Raw genomic sequence first — 17,793 nt, 5'->3', positions numbered from 1 at the left:
TACAAATGTACACCTTCGCCATGACACAAATGCACAAAGTCATGTTTTCCATTTACTGTTTTTTTTTTAAACTTAATGCAGACCGATCACACACCCGCCCGTAAACAAATAAGTTTGTATCCATGAATAGAGAACACACTTTCAAATGCAGTAACAAACAAGCAACAGGTGGTTTGGTACAGTATTGTTTTGATTAAAGCTTGCAAATTCTAACGATGTGTTCTATTCAAACAACATTTAATTTGATAGCAATGTATGCAGGGACATGCGTAAAGTTTCAAATAAATAAGTAATTTGTAGTAGGGTTTAGATTTTATATGTTTTTATACAAATGTATGCAAATGATTTTTAAACAGTTATTATATATTTGTTTATGTGTGTACGCTTTATCCTTAACCCATTGAAGACTATCGGCATCAAATTGGCACCGCTTGTTATTGGTAAAAAATTATTATTTTATTTTTAGTTATTTCTTAAAACCCTATAAATTACATATTAAAAAAAAAAAATTATAAATTTAAATGTTTCAATAACTACACAATATAAAAAAATATAGAAATTAAACATATAATAAAAAATGTTATAGCAGTTATAATGTGTCAAATTTACTACAAAATTAAATCTGGCTGTTGGTCCATTTTTTCTCCTTTTAAATTTGTTTAGCAATAAATTTTATTATGGTATTTCTTAAACTCATACTTGTACTATTGTTTGAATGAAGTTATAAGGTGAAGGTAAATGCGATGTCATCATTTGTATCATACGGACAGAGATATTTTGCTGTTTACATTCTAAGGTGGATGTTAGTTTTAAAACGTACACGACTAAACTTTGTGAAGGACGATGGTTAAGCAGAAGGTGAAAAATGAAACTGTTAATGCGAAAAGAGTATGAATGCAATGGTATATAGTATCCGCCACCAAGGATTGTGAAGCGAAGCATGCACGAATAATAATGAAAATGTTAGAGGGTGAGATGGAGAGGTGATGTCGGTAATATCATGACATGGATTCATCACCATTGACTGCGTGCTGCGGGATGTGCCATTTGGCAGCAGCCGCGGCGTGCTGCTGTTGCTGCTGCTGTTGCAACTGTTGCTGCTGTAGCTGATATAGTTGCTGCTGTTGCAATTGATGCTGTTGCTGCTGGTGGTGGATGGCTTGAGGGCTGGCGGCGGGGGCGGGGGGAGGCCGCGCTGCTCCCACCCGCTGCCCGTACACTCCTTGTGTCGGGGACTGCCCGTAAGGGGAGGCTCCTGCATAAAATGTAAATGATTCATTGAATTTTTTCCAACGGTCCCCATGTTTCTACCACATCTCATCTATAGGAGATAAGTACACACGTTTTAATTTATGGTCAACAAAAATACTAAGTAGCGATTATTTAGAACTGTGATGCTTCAGACTGGAGTTCTTAATAATGCAACATGAAAAATCCGGCATAAAAGACAAAAGAGAAAAAAATGGAAGAGGACCAAAACGATTATAAGAACATAAATTATGGTGTGAGAAATGGTGGTTACTCCATTGGAGCACACGAGCAGATGAAGCCCCAACCAAAAATACATTATCCAAATATTACAATGTTGTCATAATAACACATAACTAATTCACTTCTCGAATCCCCAATGTCGATTAACTGTGGTAATGAAATCGACTGCAAGAGAGATAGTAGGCCAGAGGTCCTTTTTTTGCTTCCGTTAGGTTAAGAATTGTCCATTGGATATGTTATTTTGACGAAGAGCGTGAGCCAGTTGAAAGACAAAATGTTATTTAATGTGTAAATTTTTTTTTTCTTTTGACCATATTCAATCCTAATACGATCATATGGTTTCATGAGGTATGTATTAACAGATTTTGTTTTTAAAGAGAAATGGATGTTACCCACTTACTCAACCTATTAGGTCCATAGTCACGACTCCAAACACAGATTAAAAAACAATGTGTATTTGCCAGACCAGGATTCGAACCTGGGACTCAATTTATTTACTCACATAAAATTATACAATTGTTAGTCTAAAATACAAGTATCTTTTTTAACAACAGATGGAAATTGAATAACTGACAATTAGTTGACTAGCGTTATGTTAGCTGGCAACCAGTTTCAAAACCACGTTCCGGCTTGTTACATTTGTCCACAGATGCCACTACGCATTCAAGCTCCATCTCCATAAAAGGAAGTGTTTCTTTGCATCTCTGGGTATGCAACAATAGGACAGTCTCAAGAAGCGTAGAGAGGGGCCTGACCTTGATATGTCTGCTGCATGGCCTGCAATGCTTGCCGACTGAACTGACTGCTGGCCTGCTGCTGCTGCTGCTGGGAAGACCGTTGCTGTTGCTGTGCCTGTTGTTGCTGGACCTGCTGTTGCACTTGCTGTTGCACTTGCGCCTGCTGCTGCTGTTGGATAGCCGTAGTATACGAGGGTGACTGGCTCAGGAGGCCACGTAGGTTCAGCTCAGCTGCTTGAAAGCCTGTTAGGAAGTTCACTCCGTCCACTATAAATCAAGTGACAGAAATGAGTGTGATCAATTATACCCATTTGCTTAGTTTGGCATAGTGATTATTATCGATACCTATATTTATATATTCATTGGGACATTGATTAGCATTCAAGCTCTCCATTGATATAACAAGAATATACCCTAGCATAATATGAAATCTCGATATTTAACATGTTTTGCAGAATGGGCCAACGAGATCTGATGAAAATCTGAAAAATCCCTGTTATTCCAATGTAAGTAGAGTTAATTTTAACTACATACTACAATAATTACAGTATAATGAATCTTAATGTAATCTAGATAGGTTTAATTTTTCAACCACATATTCATCTGATATTCAATTATAATATCAATGAAACTATGTACGTACAGTAAAACCTCGTTAATAAGAAGATGTATAATTCGAAATTCGCCGTAATTCGAAATTTTCGCAAAAAAAAGTCCCTTGAACATTATTTTCATAAAAAACCATACCTTTAGTTCGAAATGACTTCAGATTTCCTGGGATACAAAAATATTCAATAAATCGTAATAAAGTACACTATTTCATGAGCCAGCCATTGAAAATTATGACAGATTTTTCTTAAAACATCATAAATTACTTATTTTAAGAAGGTAATATGAATAATCCTGACATTTTATGACCCATTAACACACACGGAATCGGAAATAATCTATGATCGTAAACGAAATAAATGAAAATCAATTTTTTTTTCAAAATTTTAATATTTATACCATACATTTCATAATTCGTAATTTGATTTTTTTTTCGATTTTCGGTCCCATGGAATTCGTATTAACAAGGTTTTACTGTATATACAAAAGTAGTAAAAATGTCATTCTGATTTTAAAACCTGTTGAACATTTCATATTGTAATTATAAAATTTCTATATAAAAATATGTATCGAAATAACATTTATGGGTATAGATCCACCAGTTGTCCGCTGAGTGAAGGAGCCATGTCATCGCTGTAGGATTGGTTTGTCGAATAGACCAAATGTCAAAAGTTCAGGAGACGAAAAACAAATTTGATTATCCTATATTTAAATAGATGAAGGTATTTAAATTGTTGTTTTTACAGCATATTATTATGAATGCTGTTTTCATTACAAAGCAATTTAAAGAAGAGGATGGTTCTGGTCCATTTAGATACAAAAAATCATTCTGCATTAAAATGCCGATTTCGACAAAAATGGATATTCGACAAACCAATACTATATTTTTATACTGAGATGAGCTTAGTTCTAAATTTGAACATCTGACGATTTATGATGGTATATCTATAGTTTGACTAATGTAATGATATTATGAATTTAACTTTTTTCCACACAAAATATTATAATACAAGGATAAATGAATAGCTTGATATCAAAATAGGCCAAACGCTATTTTTAACGAAATGTATGTTTTAATTGATTATTGAAGTGCGAATGATGCTCTTTTCAAAAAATCCACCAAAAGCATCATCAAAAACGGTAGTTTTCATAGAGATTTTTGAGTTTTAAATGAAAAACAGACACTTTTCACACATGTTTGTGAGTCTCCTGTAAAATTTTGTAAATGGTGTTTGGCCTACTTTGATATCAAGCTACTCAAATAACCTTACGCTATCAAGACGTTTTAAAGAATAATAATTATATTGAAATATTATGTAAAACAATATTTGAAAGGTACTCCTTAACTTGAACACCACAAATTTCTGTCTCCTTCTTTCGATAGTCCTGGAATAGAGTTTTCGAGAAAATAATCACCAGTTCAGTCATTGAAGGCTTGATATGTCTTTAAACTATCACATGTCTCACTTTCTTTGTTGGTGTTTGACAAAATTTCACTCAACACTTTTCAGAAAGACTCGTTGCTAAAAGAAAAAATCCCAACAAACCCCACAAACATATTATCGCACCGTGAGTGTTACACCAAGGCATCTGCAAATTTTTCAATTTCGAGATTAAATGCAAAACAACTGCAAAAGTCGTGAACTTGATAATGTAAAAGTGAAGTAACTGATAAAACATGCAATATAATGTAGATATAAACCAAATATTATGGTTTTTTTTTAGAAACTCTATTTCTCCTAACAAAACGAAGACTTCAAACCCTAATAAATCCAAAATGTCTTTTGCAGATGCCTTGGTTTACACTCACGGTGCAATATATACACAATATTATTTTTCTAGAAATACTATTTGGGCACTGTGAAATGAAAAATTTGAAAACCACTGAGCTACATGAGTTGAATCCATCACCACACGGATCCAACAGTTATGAAATGGTGTATTACCAGAGGCCGCCATGTGATGCGGGTGCGTTGAAGAAGTGACGAGAGGATGCCGGATAATGGGGCCGGTGGTGCCTCCGCCCGCCCGGGCGATGGCCACCGGGTGGGGGTGGACAGCGCCCAGAGGACCCATCATGCTGCCTGCAAATGTACAATGCACCAAAACCAAGAGTTAACGTACCTACATTATTTACACAGAAAATATTTAGTCTGGGCATCCACAGTTATTATAGATGGACATGAATGAGTGAAGAGGAAAATTTATATGATCTATAATAAATGATCGATAGAATGATTTTTAGACATTCAACAATTGTGCTTCATTAGGAACAAACTTGCTCGTTTACTTCCTTACTTCAGTAGTGGCGAAGACTTTATAAATGATTATAAATTTGCTTTAGCTTATAAAAAATAAAACAAAGTGACTTTATATCACGCCATTTTATTTAAATTTCTCATTTATTGGATCAAGAAGAAAAAAATTAAGCTACCGACACAAGTATGTAGGTACTTTTTCAGGATAATATTTCCTAAGAAATCCACATCTGAGGTGTTTTTCAAATTAGGAATAAAGGTTATAAACAAACCACATAAGCGTGACATTCGATAGTTTTGATAGAAAATATGACGTAGTTAAGAATAAAGCCCGAGCGAGAGAAAAGAAATAATAACGGTAACAATAATTGTACTAGTAGTTCATGCATAGTATAAATCACAATCTATTCAATTTCAAGGTTAAGTTGTCCCACTATAACTGGAACCAATGTTAAAAAATTATAAAAAAAAAAACTTTTGTTTCTCAAATTTTATTGTTTTTTTGCTATAAATTTTGTAGTTCATAATTCGGTCCTGTCAATTTTGAATAAAAAGGGTGAATGTGATTCAAATTATGCATGCAAATGAGATATGACAGATGTTGATGGAGAAGTGACTTGTTTGGCTACCTCCGCTGTTCTGGCGCTGTAGGTGTGCGCTCATCTGCGAGAGGTGTGTAAGCTGGGAGGCGGCGGGCTGCGAATTCTGCTGTTGGTATTGCTGTTGCTGCTGTTGATGGGAGGGGGCGGGGGAAGGCTGCTGCGGCCTTTGTTGTTGCTGCTGCTGATGTTGTTGCTGCTGCTGCTGGGACGTTGACGCAAACGCCTGCAACGCCTGGAAACATAGGGGAACAAAATTGAATGATGTTGACATGATGCACAAATAGTCCCTTCTATATATTGATGGCCTAATGTTAATACATACACCTTATCTGACCTATATGACGAATAATAAAAATATAATAAAAACAATAAAAAATATGCCTGTCGACTGTGAAATTCTCCTATCTGTAAATAGGAAACAGCCATAATATTGAATTATTTAAACATTTTAATGTGTAATACATAATTATTACAAAATGATAAGCATTTATAACTAGAAGAAAAAAAGCTAAAATATTACATTATCAAAAATATTTAATTTTTTTTAGCTAGTAAAATTTGTAATATGTAAGTCACTTAAGGGACATTAAAATAAGGTTATCGATATATATTACATAATTGAACAAACGTTTACGTGGTAGAACTCCATTATAATGGTTTTGAAACAAAAGAGTTATTACTGTTAATTCTAATTTAATTGAGTCATTTATGTTGACAGCTGTTTTAGGCTATAATCCCAGCTCAGGAACGGTATAACGAACTATATAGATATACCGTCATAAATCGTCCGATGTTTGAATTTAGAACTAAGCTCATCAATGTGGCACCCTCATTCAGCGGACAACTTACAGACCTACAAACGTATCTGAATAATGGGATGGGGGAGCCATTGTAGAAAACTACCCAATCAAGACTCGTAACTGGACAAAATTTGACATTCGAACGACATTTTCATAATGGTCGTTCGTAGTTCCATTTTTGGCCATTCTACAGAAAAGTTTGTAGGTCTGTATACTAGTGAATCTATAACTAAAGTTGAAGATTCGGATAGCCTGTTTCCAATCTCGGACTGTTGTGATAGATCGAGTGCGTATATATTGTCAATATTTTAATTTGATTCTCATCTCTTCTCGTTTACAACAGTGTCACAGGTCTCCTCTTATTAAAGTATCTGTGAAAATCGAACCATTATCTCTAAAAGTGAATATTTTGAAGTTCACTTAGGTTGACGTTTTTGACGACTAGTAGTTTAACATAGTGTAATGAGAAGTATGATTTATTCTTATTCGTAATACAGGGGAAGGTCGAGGGCAGCAAAAGCGTAGGTACGAGATTCTTATGGCTACGCAACCTCCATAAATCGCTCCATGTCAGCATGTTGGGGATCTGACATGACTAACCCAGAGTAAGGTGTATTGAAGAAGAAAATAGACATGCCTTACACACAACTTCATTTTCCATACAGATAGTATTATGTAAAACCCACTGGATTCACGAATTTATTTAACTACAGTATAACCCCTATTTTACGTTTTTTAAGAAACTAAAAAAAAAATCTAATTGGAGGGAAAATGTAAAAGCGGGGTATTGAAAAAAAGAACATTTAAATTTTATGTTTCTAAAAAAATAACGTTTTATTAAAAAACAACATTCAATTTAAATTTTTATTGAAATTTTTTTTATTTTTTATTAAAAAAATCATGTTATATTAGTTTGTTGCATTATTGTTTTTTTGTAATGTAATTCTCTTTCAAGACTATTTATAAACATTTAAAAGTGTCATCTTGAATATCAGCAAAGCTTGTAAAGTAGGTTTTTAAACCCTCGATGAACCTTCAAAACCGGCCAATCACAGCGTTGCTCGCCGACCAATCACCGCGCACAGTTCTAAAGACACGGAGTTTTCCCTACACCTTACGCCGTTCGAATGTCACGACCCAATCATTGTCAAGCGCACGTATCTCACATATTTTGAATATTTCCGACGTAAATGCGGGTATTAAATGTACTGAAATACATCGGGACTGAAAAAATTACACGCAATTGCCGGGAAAACGTGAATTCCGGGCACGTAAAAACGAGGTTATACTGTATAAAAATACACAACAGCTTATGACTGAGAAAAGTGGAAGAAGCTAAGAGTAATATTTATCTAAATTTTTTGAGCAAGGTTCACAACTCTTACCTGTTGATGCATAGCAGCAAGGGCGGTGGTGCTAGTGTTTGAGGGGGGCTGAGGGGGGTGGTAAGGCCCCTGCGAAGCAGGCGGAGGGCCCACGGATGCGGGTCGACTCCCGCTGCCTTTGGGCGGATACACTTTACCGTCCACAACTATAGCTCCCATAGTTGATACCACTGTACATAAAGAAAATGCATTATTTTTTTAAACCTTGTAAAAGCGATATTAAAATTACATGAAATGATGCGATCTCTGCCTACTGTCTGCGTCACAAAAATGTAACTTTGATTCCATTTTAGACAATCTGGAGAAATAAAAACGTTTCCTGCCTGAGCAGACTGAAAAACTCAATGTGAGAAAGTGGTAGACCTTGTCTGAAATGTTGATGTTTGGCGACATAATTATCAGAGTAGTAATAAAACAAAACAAAAAACAGTGAATACAATCAATAACTTGTTGCCTGTCCAAACACGACATCGTAAAGAAAAGATTGCTTAGTGTAGCCACCGAGCTGACCAAAAGATATTATTGGTTCACTTAATAGTTTCAACAGTATCACAACCAACATCAAGATGATCCAATTGGAACCTGAATCATTGTACATAATACATGATTCGGCGAGAGTGTTCTGACTGTAGCCACCTGTGACAGCGATTGACCCCTGCATGCCTGTCGACCCTTCCAATGTAGAAAATGTAAAAACCAGCCAGTGGGGTATGCTAAAAAATGCAGCCAGTAATGGGTACTGACATTTTTAGACGAGGGAACGTATCTCATCTAACAATAAAAATCTTCATTGAGTATATGTTACACCCACCGAATGTGCGAAATTAACTATTACATGAAATGGGCAAAATTTTGGCTAATTCATGTAATAGTCAAGCCTGTTGCCTTATTCATGAATTAGGTAAATTTTCTGCTGAGTACATGAATTCGCCAGGGTATGGAATTCTTGAACTGTCAACATGACAGAAGAAAAAGTAAATTTAATACGGATGGTTTTATTAGTTATAATTGGACATAATATAATATTATTATTATTAGGTTAGGTTAGGTTTTGTAATTCTGAATTAAATTATTCAACTGAATGTCCATTTTGTGGTTAGCTATCAAGTGTCAACAAACTATCACAAACATTCAATCGACCATTGTAAGTTTGATACCCAAGCACGAATCAAATCGCGAAAATACTTTTCAATAAAATTCTTCCGTTATCATATTATAGTTCTAGATTTTTTTTGCGCATAGTAAATGGATATGAACGTCATTGTAGTAATTGATTGGTATATTTTTATATTATAATCAATGACATTTGACACATTTGTTTAGTTTGATTAGTTGCAAAAAACACCACCGGAGCGCGATCATCTATTTTGACCATAGATAATATATGTACATTTTGACCAATGCATGAGCATTTGATACATTTAGTTTAGTTACAAAAAATACCACCGTAGCGCTACTATCTAATTTGTCCAATACATGAACTAGGCAGAAAAATTACTGCTGAATTCACGCACTCTTCAGATATTTTGTCTAATTCATGAATAAGGCAACGGGCTTGTATTTTTCATGATTTCGGCTAAATTTTGCCCATTTCATGTAATATTCAATTTCGCACATTCGGCGTAACATATACATCATTAACGTAAAACATCTCATCTCCTTTGAAGAAAGCATCCAATGTGCAAGAAAGATATTTATGAACTTTAATTCTTTAACAAGAAACTTTGTTGAAAATAGTTCGATCACCACAGCAAGGGCATTTCAATTATATGTATTATGTTGTCTGAATCCATGTCATTCAGTTACACAAAAAAACTTTTAATTGTCATTGCGGCTGGTTTCGGGCACCAATCTAAACATTGTAAGTCAAATAAAGGAAACTATCTCATACGCCCCACATGTGTTGTCAAGTAATTTTTTTTAAAATATCCAACCAACTCAACGATACTGCCTCAGAGAATAACTCCACGATTAGTCAACACTTACAACATCTCTCTTGGCGATTTTTAACATCTCTCGTCGGAAGTCTACTAAGGTCAATAACCAAGTTGGTCAACTGTAAAAGCCTTGATTTGGCAGACTCCATGGTTTAATTTTATTTAATCAATTTAAATTATTCATTCATTGATCTCAATGATCCTAATTATTATCTAATTACTCACAGGCCTCAATAGTATAATTTTGTATCAATCAATGTCAATCACCTACAGATCGCAATGACCTTAATTGTTTTAATTCCTTATAGATCTCTTTATTTAAATATCCAATAATTCATTACTTATTTTTATGAATTAATAATAATTGTCCGTTTGCAATGTCCTGATTGTCATTTTTGTATTTTGATGTTCGATTGAGGACTACTCAGAAAGGGAGTCTGAAATAAAACCATACGTTGTACTACAGTCAAATTCTCATTTACCCCATACTCTACCCATCTAGATGATTCTCAAGGAGATCAAAGAATAGTTTTGTAATTTGAGAAACAATACCTTTAATAAGATCAGGAACTTTTTCTAAACCAAGATGAATTCTGACAGGAATTTCAGGATTGGGTATGTCAGCTCTCCGACTTTTTATCCGCTGAAGATGTGAAGTCACCTGCTTCTTGCTGTACAGTACAGCAATGTCACTGCCCTAAAAATAAATCATTTTGTTATTCTTCTGGGAAACTACCATTCACAACAAGTCCCAAGACATGATTAACTAGAGGTTCGTTTCATTCAACCTGAATAAAACAAATCAAATGGAACCGTTTGATTTGTTGGATTTGGGACCGTTTGGCAGAATGTCCACGGGAACGCTTTTCTGACGACTAATTAGTGTTGCCAGTACTTAAAATTAATTCAATAACATATTAGTCTCTAAAACAGAAACACATTTATTGAAACGTCAACTTGTTATGAATTTCTAACCTATCGTCGTCTACAATAATACAAAAATTTAACAAACTGCCGTATTCATTTATTTTAAATGTACAAAATATAAATAATGCTTCATGAATAGATAGCCATTTAGTTCATTTATAAGATTTATAGGTATGATAAAAGTTTTTAAAAATTACTTTTGCCTAAAGCTTTTCATAATTGCCCACTTGTTAGATTGTATTCATGTCGACAGTAAGATATTGTGACGACAATCGAACATATTAAATTGATAAAATTCGTTAGGTACCTAATAATATAAAACCTGATCATTCCGGGTTGATTTAAGACAGTTTGTAGTTTAGAATCTCCGTTACAAAATATACGTAAATAAAATGAAAATAAATTCTTAGTCTGACATGATAATAATTAGAAATACGTAATGATACGAGGGTGGGTCAATAATTCCTTAGAAAAAAGCATTAAAACAGTTTTTATTTTTGTATTTTTTTTTATTTCTCAACATAATCTCCTTGGAGCTCAATACACTTGGTTAGACGTTTCTCAATTTTTTTTAAACCGTCAGAAAAATAAGTTTTCGGAAGGTCCTCAAAATAAGCATTTGTCCGATCGATGACTTCTTCATTTGAAAAAAAACGTTGTCCACTTAGCCATTTTTTTAAGTTTGGGAAAAGGAAAAAGTCACTGCGGGCTAAATCTGGCGAATACGGTGGGTGGTCGACCAATTCGAACTTCAATTCTTCAATTTTAGCCATTGATCGTAAACATGTGTGAACACGGGCATTGTCCTGATGAAAGAGGATTTTTTTCCTGTTTAAATGAGGCCGTTTTTCTTCAATTTTGTTTTTTAGCTGGTCCAATAAAGATGCATAATAATCCCCTGTTATTGTTTTTCCTTTTTCCAAATAGTCAACGAAAATAATGCCACGTGCATCCCAAAATACAGTAGCCATAACCTTACCAGCTGATTTTACGGTTTTCGCCTTCTTTGGACATGGTTCGCCTTTCGCAATCCACTGCTTTGACTGTTCTTTCGTCTCGGGAGTATAGTGGTGTATCCATGTTTCATCTACAGTCACAAAGCGACGAAAAAATTCATCCGGATTGCGTTGCATGAGCGACAACAGGGCTTTAGAGGCCACCACCCTATTGCGTTTATTGTCGACTGTGAGCAAACGCGGCACCCATCTTGCAGAAATTTTTTTCATGCCCAATTTGTCATGTAAAATAGAAATGACGCTACCTTTTGAGATCCCTGTAACCTCAATTATCTCACTCAACTTTAATCTTCGGTCACTTAACACCATATCGTGGATTTTATTGATCATTTCTGGTGTAGCCACCTCTACAGGACGTCCTGAGCGTGGTTCATCCTTTGTTGATGTACGACCACGTTTAAATTCATTTAACCAGTTATAAATAGTTGCAAGTGAAGGAGCAGGTATGCCGTGAACTAAATCCAACTCATTTTTTATTTCCTTTGCTGTTAACCCTTTTATATTAAAATGTTTAATAACAGCTCTAAACTCAATTTTCTCCATTTTCCATTTTTCCATTTTCCACAAGCAAATTTTTTTTTTAATTGTACGAGAAACACACAACAACCCGACCAATCTGATTGAAACTTCGCAGCATACTGAATCGGTAGTGCCGCTGCATGAAAACAAACCGCTTACAGTACTAGTCGCGCCACCTGTCGGCTTTTCTAAGGACTTATTGACCCACCCTCGTATTAAATCGAACTCTTTGCATAGAAAATATGGCTGGATTTTGGGATAATAAGGCCAAAAGCAGCTTCTTATTTGCGTATGTTATGAATAATAGGTATTGATTATTAATCTATAATATACATAGGTAATTCAAGTGAACTCCTATGGTGTAAATGTCTAAAATATTACTATGAACATCTCACGATATATAAATGCTGAATAATGCCTATCAGCACTTTGACAGATCGTCATTAGTCTATGGATCGTCCGAATTGGTTTGACGTTTCATGTCAAACCATTTCTGATGATCCGAGAACGGTTTGATTTTCAATGATACACTGAACCAAACGTCAAATCTCAAACCATTTCCGGTCTACTTTCAACTCATACAATTTGTACGTATATTGTCTATGGTTTAGTTTGATTTGTTTCGTTCAGGTTGAAAGATACTAACCTTAGATGTATTGTGATCCAAATACCGGATTTTCAATACGTACATACTACTTGTGCCCCTGAATGGTCATGAGACGTAATGTCTGACAGATGTTCAAAGGTTTCGGCTTCGAGTTTGCGATAAGAATAATTAATGTTTCCATCGAATCTAAAGGGTACAATTGCGTCACGAAAGACCTACTTTGTGTGTAGACGCATTAGTCCTGTGACCACATAGGCGCTTCATGTAACTGGGACATGTACTCCAAACGCCGGATGAAAGATTGACACTACACACCAGAGACGTGGTACTGACTAAATTGATTGATATAACCATTGCAATTACACGAGGCTGAATTTATAATTTCACAAAATGGGTTGGTTTAACGCACTCAGTAGACTCTTCACTGGAGCCATATATCATATTCTGTTTTTTTTTTTTTTAAATATATATTAATAACCATGCCCTTGTCTTTTCATACAAAGTGGTTGGGAGGGTTAGTCGCATAGATGTGTAGTTAATTATAATCCTCCATTTATATCTTTAATTTTCTTTATGGCCAGAATTAAATATTTTGTGTATGTTCTTGTATTGTTTTAATGTTTAGTATTTCGTAAGGTTTTTGGAGGTCAATTTCACAGTTATGCTGTCTACATAGAGTCCTGAGAGTCCATCGCTCCTTTTCTAGTATAGGGCACTCGTTGATGACATGCCACACAGTTTGAGATGTAGAGCCGTCACATGGACAAGAGTTATCATCCCTCAATTTAAATCTTTTCAGATAGGCTCGCACTGGTCCGTGGCCTGTTAGTATATGTGTGAGTACGTGTTCATATTGAATTGATAATTCGAAATGTGCACAAAATGTTAAAATAATTGAAATAAAATTGAAATACCTGCTCCAAGGCAGTATTGACGAATGCACTGCAGTGGTCGGTGATTGCTGATAGCTGCTCCAGGGCTATTTTCTTCTCGTTGAGGGTTTTTTGTTTTGCGTCGCACACTTCATTCAGTGTCAACACTAGCTGCTTTCCGCGCGTGTTTATCGTGTTCGTTAATCTGGAATAGTTAATTTGACAAAATAAATACATGACTTCTTTTTCGGCAGAAGTTGTGGTGCAAGCTTTATCAAACTCAGATAAAAAAACAATTTAAATTTAGCAAGACGTATAAATGTAGTAAATATAATATGGAAGAATCAATGGACAATGGAACCCTGTGTAAGAATGAGAATTGAATAATAATTTATCAATTCAATATTACGAAAAATGTCATGTTCCTGAACAATATCCATTTGAGTATTTTTTTGACATTGACAGACTTAGAATATTTATGTTTTAAAATGGGATGTTAAAATGTAATATTTGACAGCAAGAGACTAGCATAGTGAAATCAAATATAATGTTGCTAATTTAAAAGTAGAAATAAATCCTGAGTTCGCTCAGGTTTAATGTTTGACAGTAAATAAATAAAGAATGAATGGAATGTTGATACCAATTATTACAACAATTACGTCATCCACTAAAAAAAAAACTAACAAAAATATATTGTCATCTGTGATTTGATCTCTTGCACCGTAAATCACAAAAAGCATATGTTCATAATATTTATGTTGCTTGTAAGCTAGATTGCATTGCATAAGCTTTTGAATAGAAGTCTCGTCTGATAAAGAAAATGTACTATTCATTCTGAACAAATCTTCATGTTAACAAAGTAATTCTCTGACTCCTATTTACATGCATACTCCTAGCAGTTGATAAAAAATCCAAATATAACGAATAAAAGAATGGATGCTCACTTGACCACAAACTGCGTGATCTCATGCACGAGGGCCTTCTTCTTGTCGGCGATGAGCGTCTGCCGGTCCTGAATGACCTTCATGGCGCTGCCCAGCAGAATGCGCTTGTAAGTCACCTCGGCCAGCAGCGCCGCGATGGAAGAACGAGCCGCCGCCGCCATCTCCCGGCTGAACTGGTACTGGTGGTCGCGGTGGTGCAGTAACTGGCAGTCACGACACGTAAGACGGTCGCATGTCTCGCAGAATAGCGACAACCGCTCCTAACACGTCATAGGATGATCAATAATTTTTAACGTTTCAATGTAATAGTATAAAAAATTATCTATTCATTGTATTAAATTCGATGGATTATTAGTCTCCGTCGTGATGATGGTGTGACCAGGGTCACTGAGAAAGGTATAGTCACCTATGTGTGAAAACTCATGCTGATATAAGTTAGATATTATTAGGTACATTCAGAAAGTCAAGTTCTTTTAAAAGGAGTTTAGTCTGGACCAACCACTGGTCAACTATATTTATTTTATTTTCTCAAAATTAAATAATGATTCTTTCGATCACAATAAAATAAATAATATAAATTTTATAATTGAAGAACACAGATAAGTGAGTCGTCGAAACAATGTGTGATATTTTGGGTCAATGACATTATTAATGGACGACGCACTCAATACAGTAGCTAGCAAGTAAATTCGCATGTATAGGTAGACGTAACGCAATTTCCATTATGCGATATCACGCATCGGGAATTTATAGCAATATGACCTTTATTGTAATGGCGTTAGAGCAGTGTTTCTAATGTCAATGCTCATTTGAGCGAACCCGGTCGAACCGAACCATTCGGCAGACCCAACAAAAAGCATCAGGAATTTATAGCAATATCACCTTTATTGTAATGGCGTTAGAACAGATTATGCCATTCGGCAGACCCGACAATAAAGTGAGTGTCATTTTCTTTTCCAGATGATTCGTCCATATTAATGACATTGTTTTGGGTAGACTCTAGTCTCACTTTGATTGATAACTGTCCACTCAGGGTTTATGTTAGTTTTCTACATCTCTTTTTGAGAACAACAATTATTGGAATGGTTGCATCTGACCGTAAATCCTCTTCCAGTTTTCGTTGAATGTCATTCAGTGTTTCAGTAAATCAAAATAAAAATAAAATGAAATATAATTAATGTTGGCTTACTTGAGTATGTTCTTTGCAAAACATATCGGGGGCGGTGTTCGGGGAACTGTTTGATGCTGATTGGATTTGCACTAGGGCTTCCTCTTTGGATTTGATGGTGTGGTCTTTTGTGATTTTTAACCTGTCAGCAAATAACAACAATCAATAATTGATACAAGAGTGGACAAAAATACTAAAAGTACTGATTAAAGTGGGGACATGCTCGTCGTAGGTCAAAATTGAGTTTTTATTGTATTTTCAAACCATGATCCTGGACACTCCTTAAACGTTGTAGATAATCTATTTATATAATTTTGAAGCCTTATTATCCTTTATATTTATTTTAAACATTTGATGACTGCATAAAGTATTTTTGTTACATAAAATAGTATTCTTTTAAACCTCTCGCTCTAATGTTTTAGAATATAGTCATATTTCGGTACATGAATGTGCAGTGGTGTTAACATTTTTTACATTTATTAATTTTTAAACGCATTTATAAAACCATTAGTATAATTTATGACGAGATAATTTTAGTAAAATATTCACGATAAAAAATTATATTGATAATCTCTGTGATCCCAAATTTGACAAGAATTAGGCATTTTATTATTCAAAAAATCGGCAAGATTAACACATTTGAAGATAATTCTAAAGATACTCATTATAAGCTATATCTTTGACCATTCAAGTGTGATAAACATCCTACGAATAATGATTGCTTTATAATAATTATTGACCTAAGAATAAGGTAGTGTTTTTTTGAAATACGCCATTTCCTTTGGCATTCTCCAGTGGTTAAGATACAACATACGGCCGTAGCCATAAATTGACAAACTATAATTAAAGTAGGGAGTAAAATTATGTTAACGCGCGTGTTTGAACATGTACCTAACCGAAATTTTTTTTTTTTTTTTTTTTTAAACGGTACATGTTCAAACACGCGCGTCAATATCATTTTACTCCCTACTTCAATTATAGTTTGTCAATTTATGGCTACGGCCGTATGTTGTAGCTTAACCACTGGGGAATGACAAAAGAAATGGCGTATTTCAAAAAAACACTACCATATTCTTAGGTCAATAATTATTATAAAGCAATCATTATTCATAAGATGTTTATCACACTTGAATGGTCAAAGACATAGCTTATAATAAGTATCTTTAGCATCATCTTCAAATGTGTTAATATTGCCGATTTTTTGAATAATAAAATGCCTAATTCTTGTCAAATTTGGGATCACAGAGATTATCAATATAATTTTTTATCGCAAATATTTTACTAAAATTATCTCGTCATAAATTATACTAACGGTTTTATAAATGCGATTAAAAATTAATAAACGTAAAAATTTTTAACACCACTGCACATTCATGTACCGAAATATGACTATATTCTAAAACATTAGAGCGAGAGGTTTAAAAGAATACTATTTTATGTAACAAAAATACTTAATGCAGTCATCAAATGTTTGAAATAAATATAAAGGATAATAAGGCTTCAAAATTATATAAATAGATTATCTACAACGTTTAAGGAGTGTCCAGGATCATGGTTTGAAAATACAATAAAAACTCAATTTTGACCTACGACGAGCATGTGGGCCGTTAACCTTGCATGAAATGGACCTAACTGATAAGAATAATAATCAATTTACTTTAACCACAAGTATATTATACATAAACAAACCTTCCTGTACAATAATCTAAATAATCAAACTACACACAATGACCATATTTTTTTGACAAGGCTAATAAAACTAGCAAAGTGCATTTTGTGCTCAGATAAAAAGTAATCAATATTTCATCACATTGTTCGTTTTGATGTTGTGATCAATAATAATGACAAGATAAAAAGAACTTTTTATAGGTATACCACGTTCTTAAATTTTCTGTTGAATCATATAAACTTGACAATTCTA

General features: G+C 34.4%; 1 protein-coding gene across 2 annotated transcripts in view; it reads right to left on the bottom strand.

The window, feature by feature from the left end:
* LOC147078038 (E3 ubiquitin-protein ligase TRIM33-like) overlaps window positions 1-17,793 on the bottom strand; it is a 105,380-nt gene that overhangs the window by 15,666 nt on the left and 71,921 nt on the right. For both annotated transcript variants that reach the window (XM_085961140.1, XM_085961141.1), the window contains exons 4-12: window positions 15,894-16,014; window positions 14,705-14,964; window positions 13,803-13,965; window positions 10,372-10,516; window positions 7,883-8,052; window positions 5,725-5,929; window positions 4,784-4,921; window positions 2,247-2,495; window positions 1,019-1,255 (exon numbers count right to left, since the gene is read on the bottom strand). In XM_085961140.1, coding sequence (XP_085817266.1) covers window positions 1,019-1,255; window positions 2,247-2,495; window positions 4,784-4,921; window positions 5,725-5,929; window positions 7,883-8,052; window positions 10,372-10,516; window positions 13,803-13,965; window positions 14,705-14,964; window positions 15,894-16,014 — 1,688 coding nt within the window. The remainder of the gene's footprint in view (window positions 1-1,018; window positions 1,256-2,246; window positions 2,496-4,783; window positions 4,922-5,724; window positions 5,930-7,882; window positions 8,053-10,371; window positions 10,517-13,802; window positions 13,966-14,704; window positions 14,965-15,893; window positions 16,015-17,793) is intronic.

This window comes from Rhyacophila brunnea, unplaced genomic scaffold, assembly GCF_057557595.1.
Source record: "Rhyacophila brunnea isolate RB1 unplaced genomic scaffold, BYU_Rbru_1.0 scaffold_12, whole genome shotgun sequence".
Taxonomy (NCBI): Eukaryota; Metazoa; Arthropoda; class Insecta; order Trichoptera; family Rhyacophilidae; genus Rhyacophila; species Rhyacophila brunnea.
Note: the sequence above shows the minus strand (reverse complement) of the source record. Positions and strands in the feature narration are given on the sequence as shown.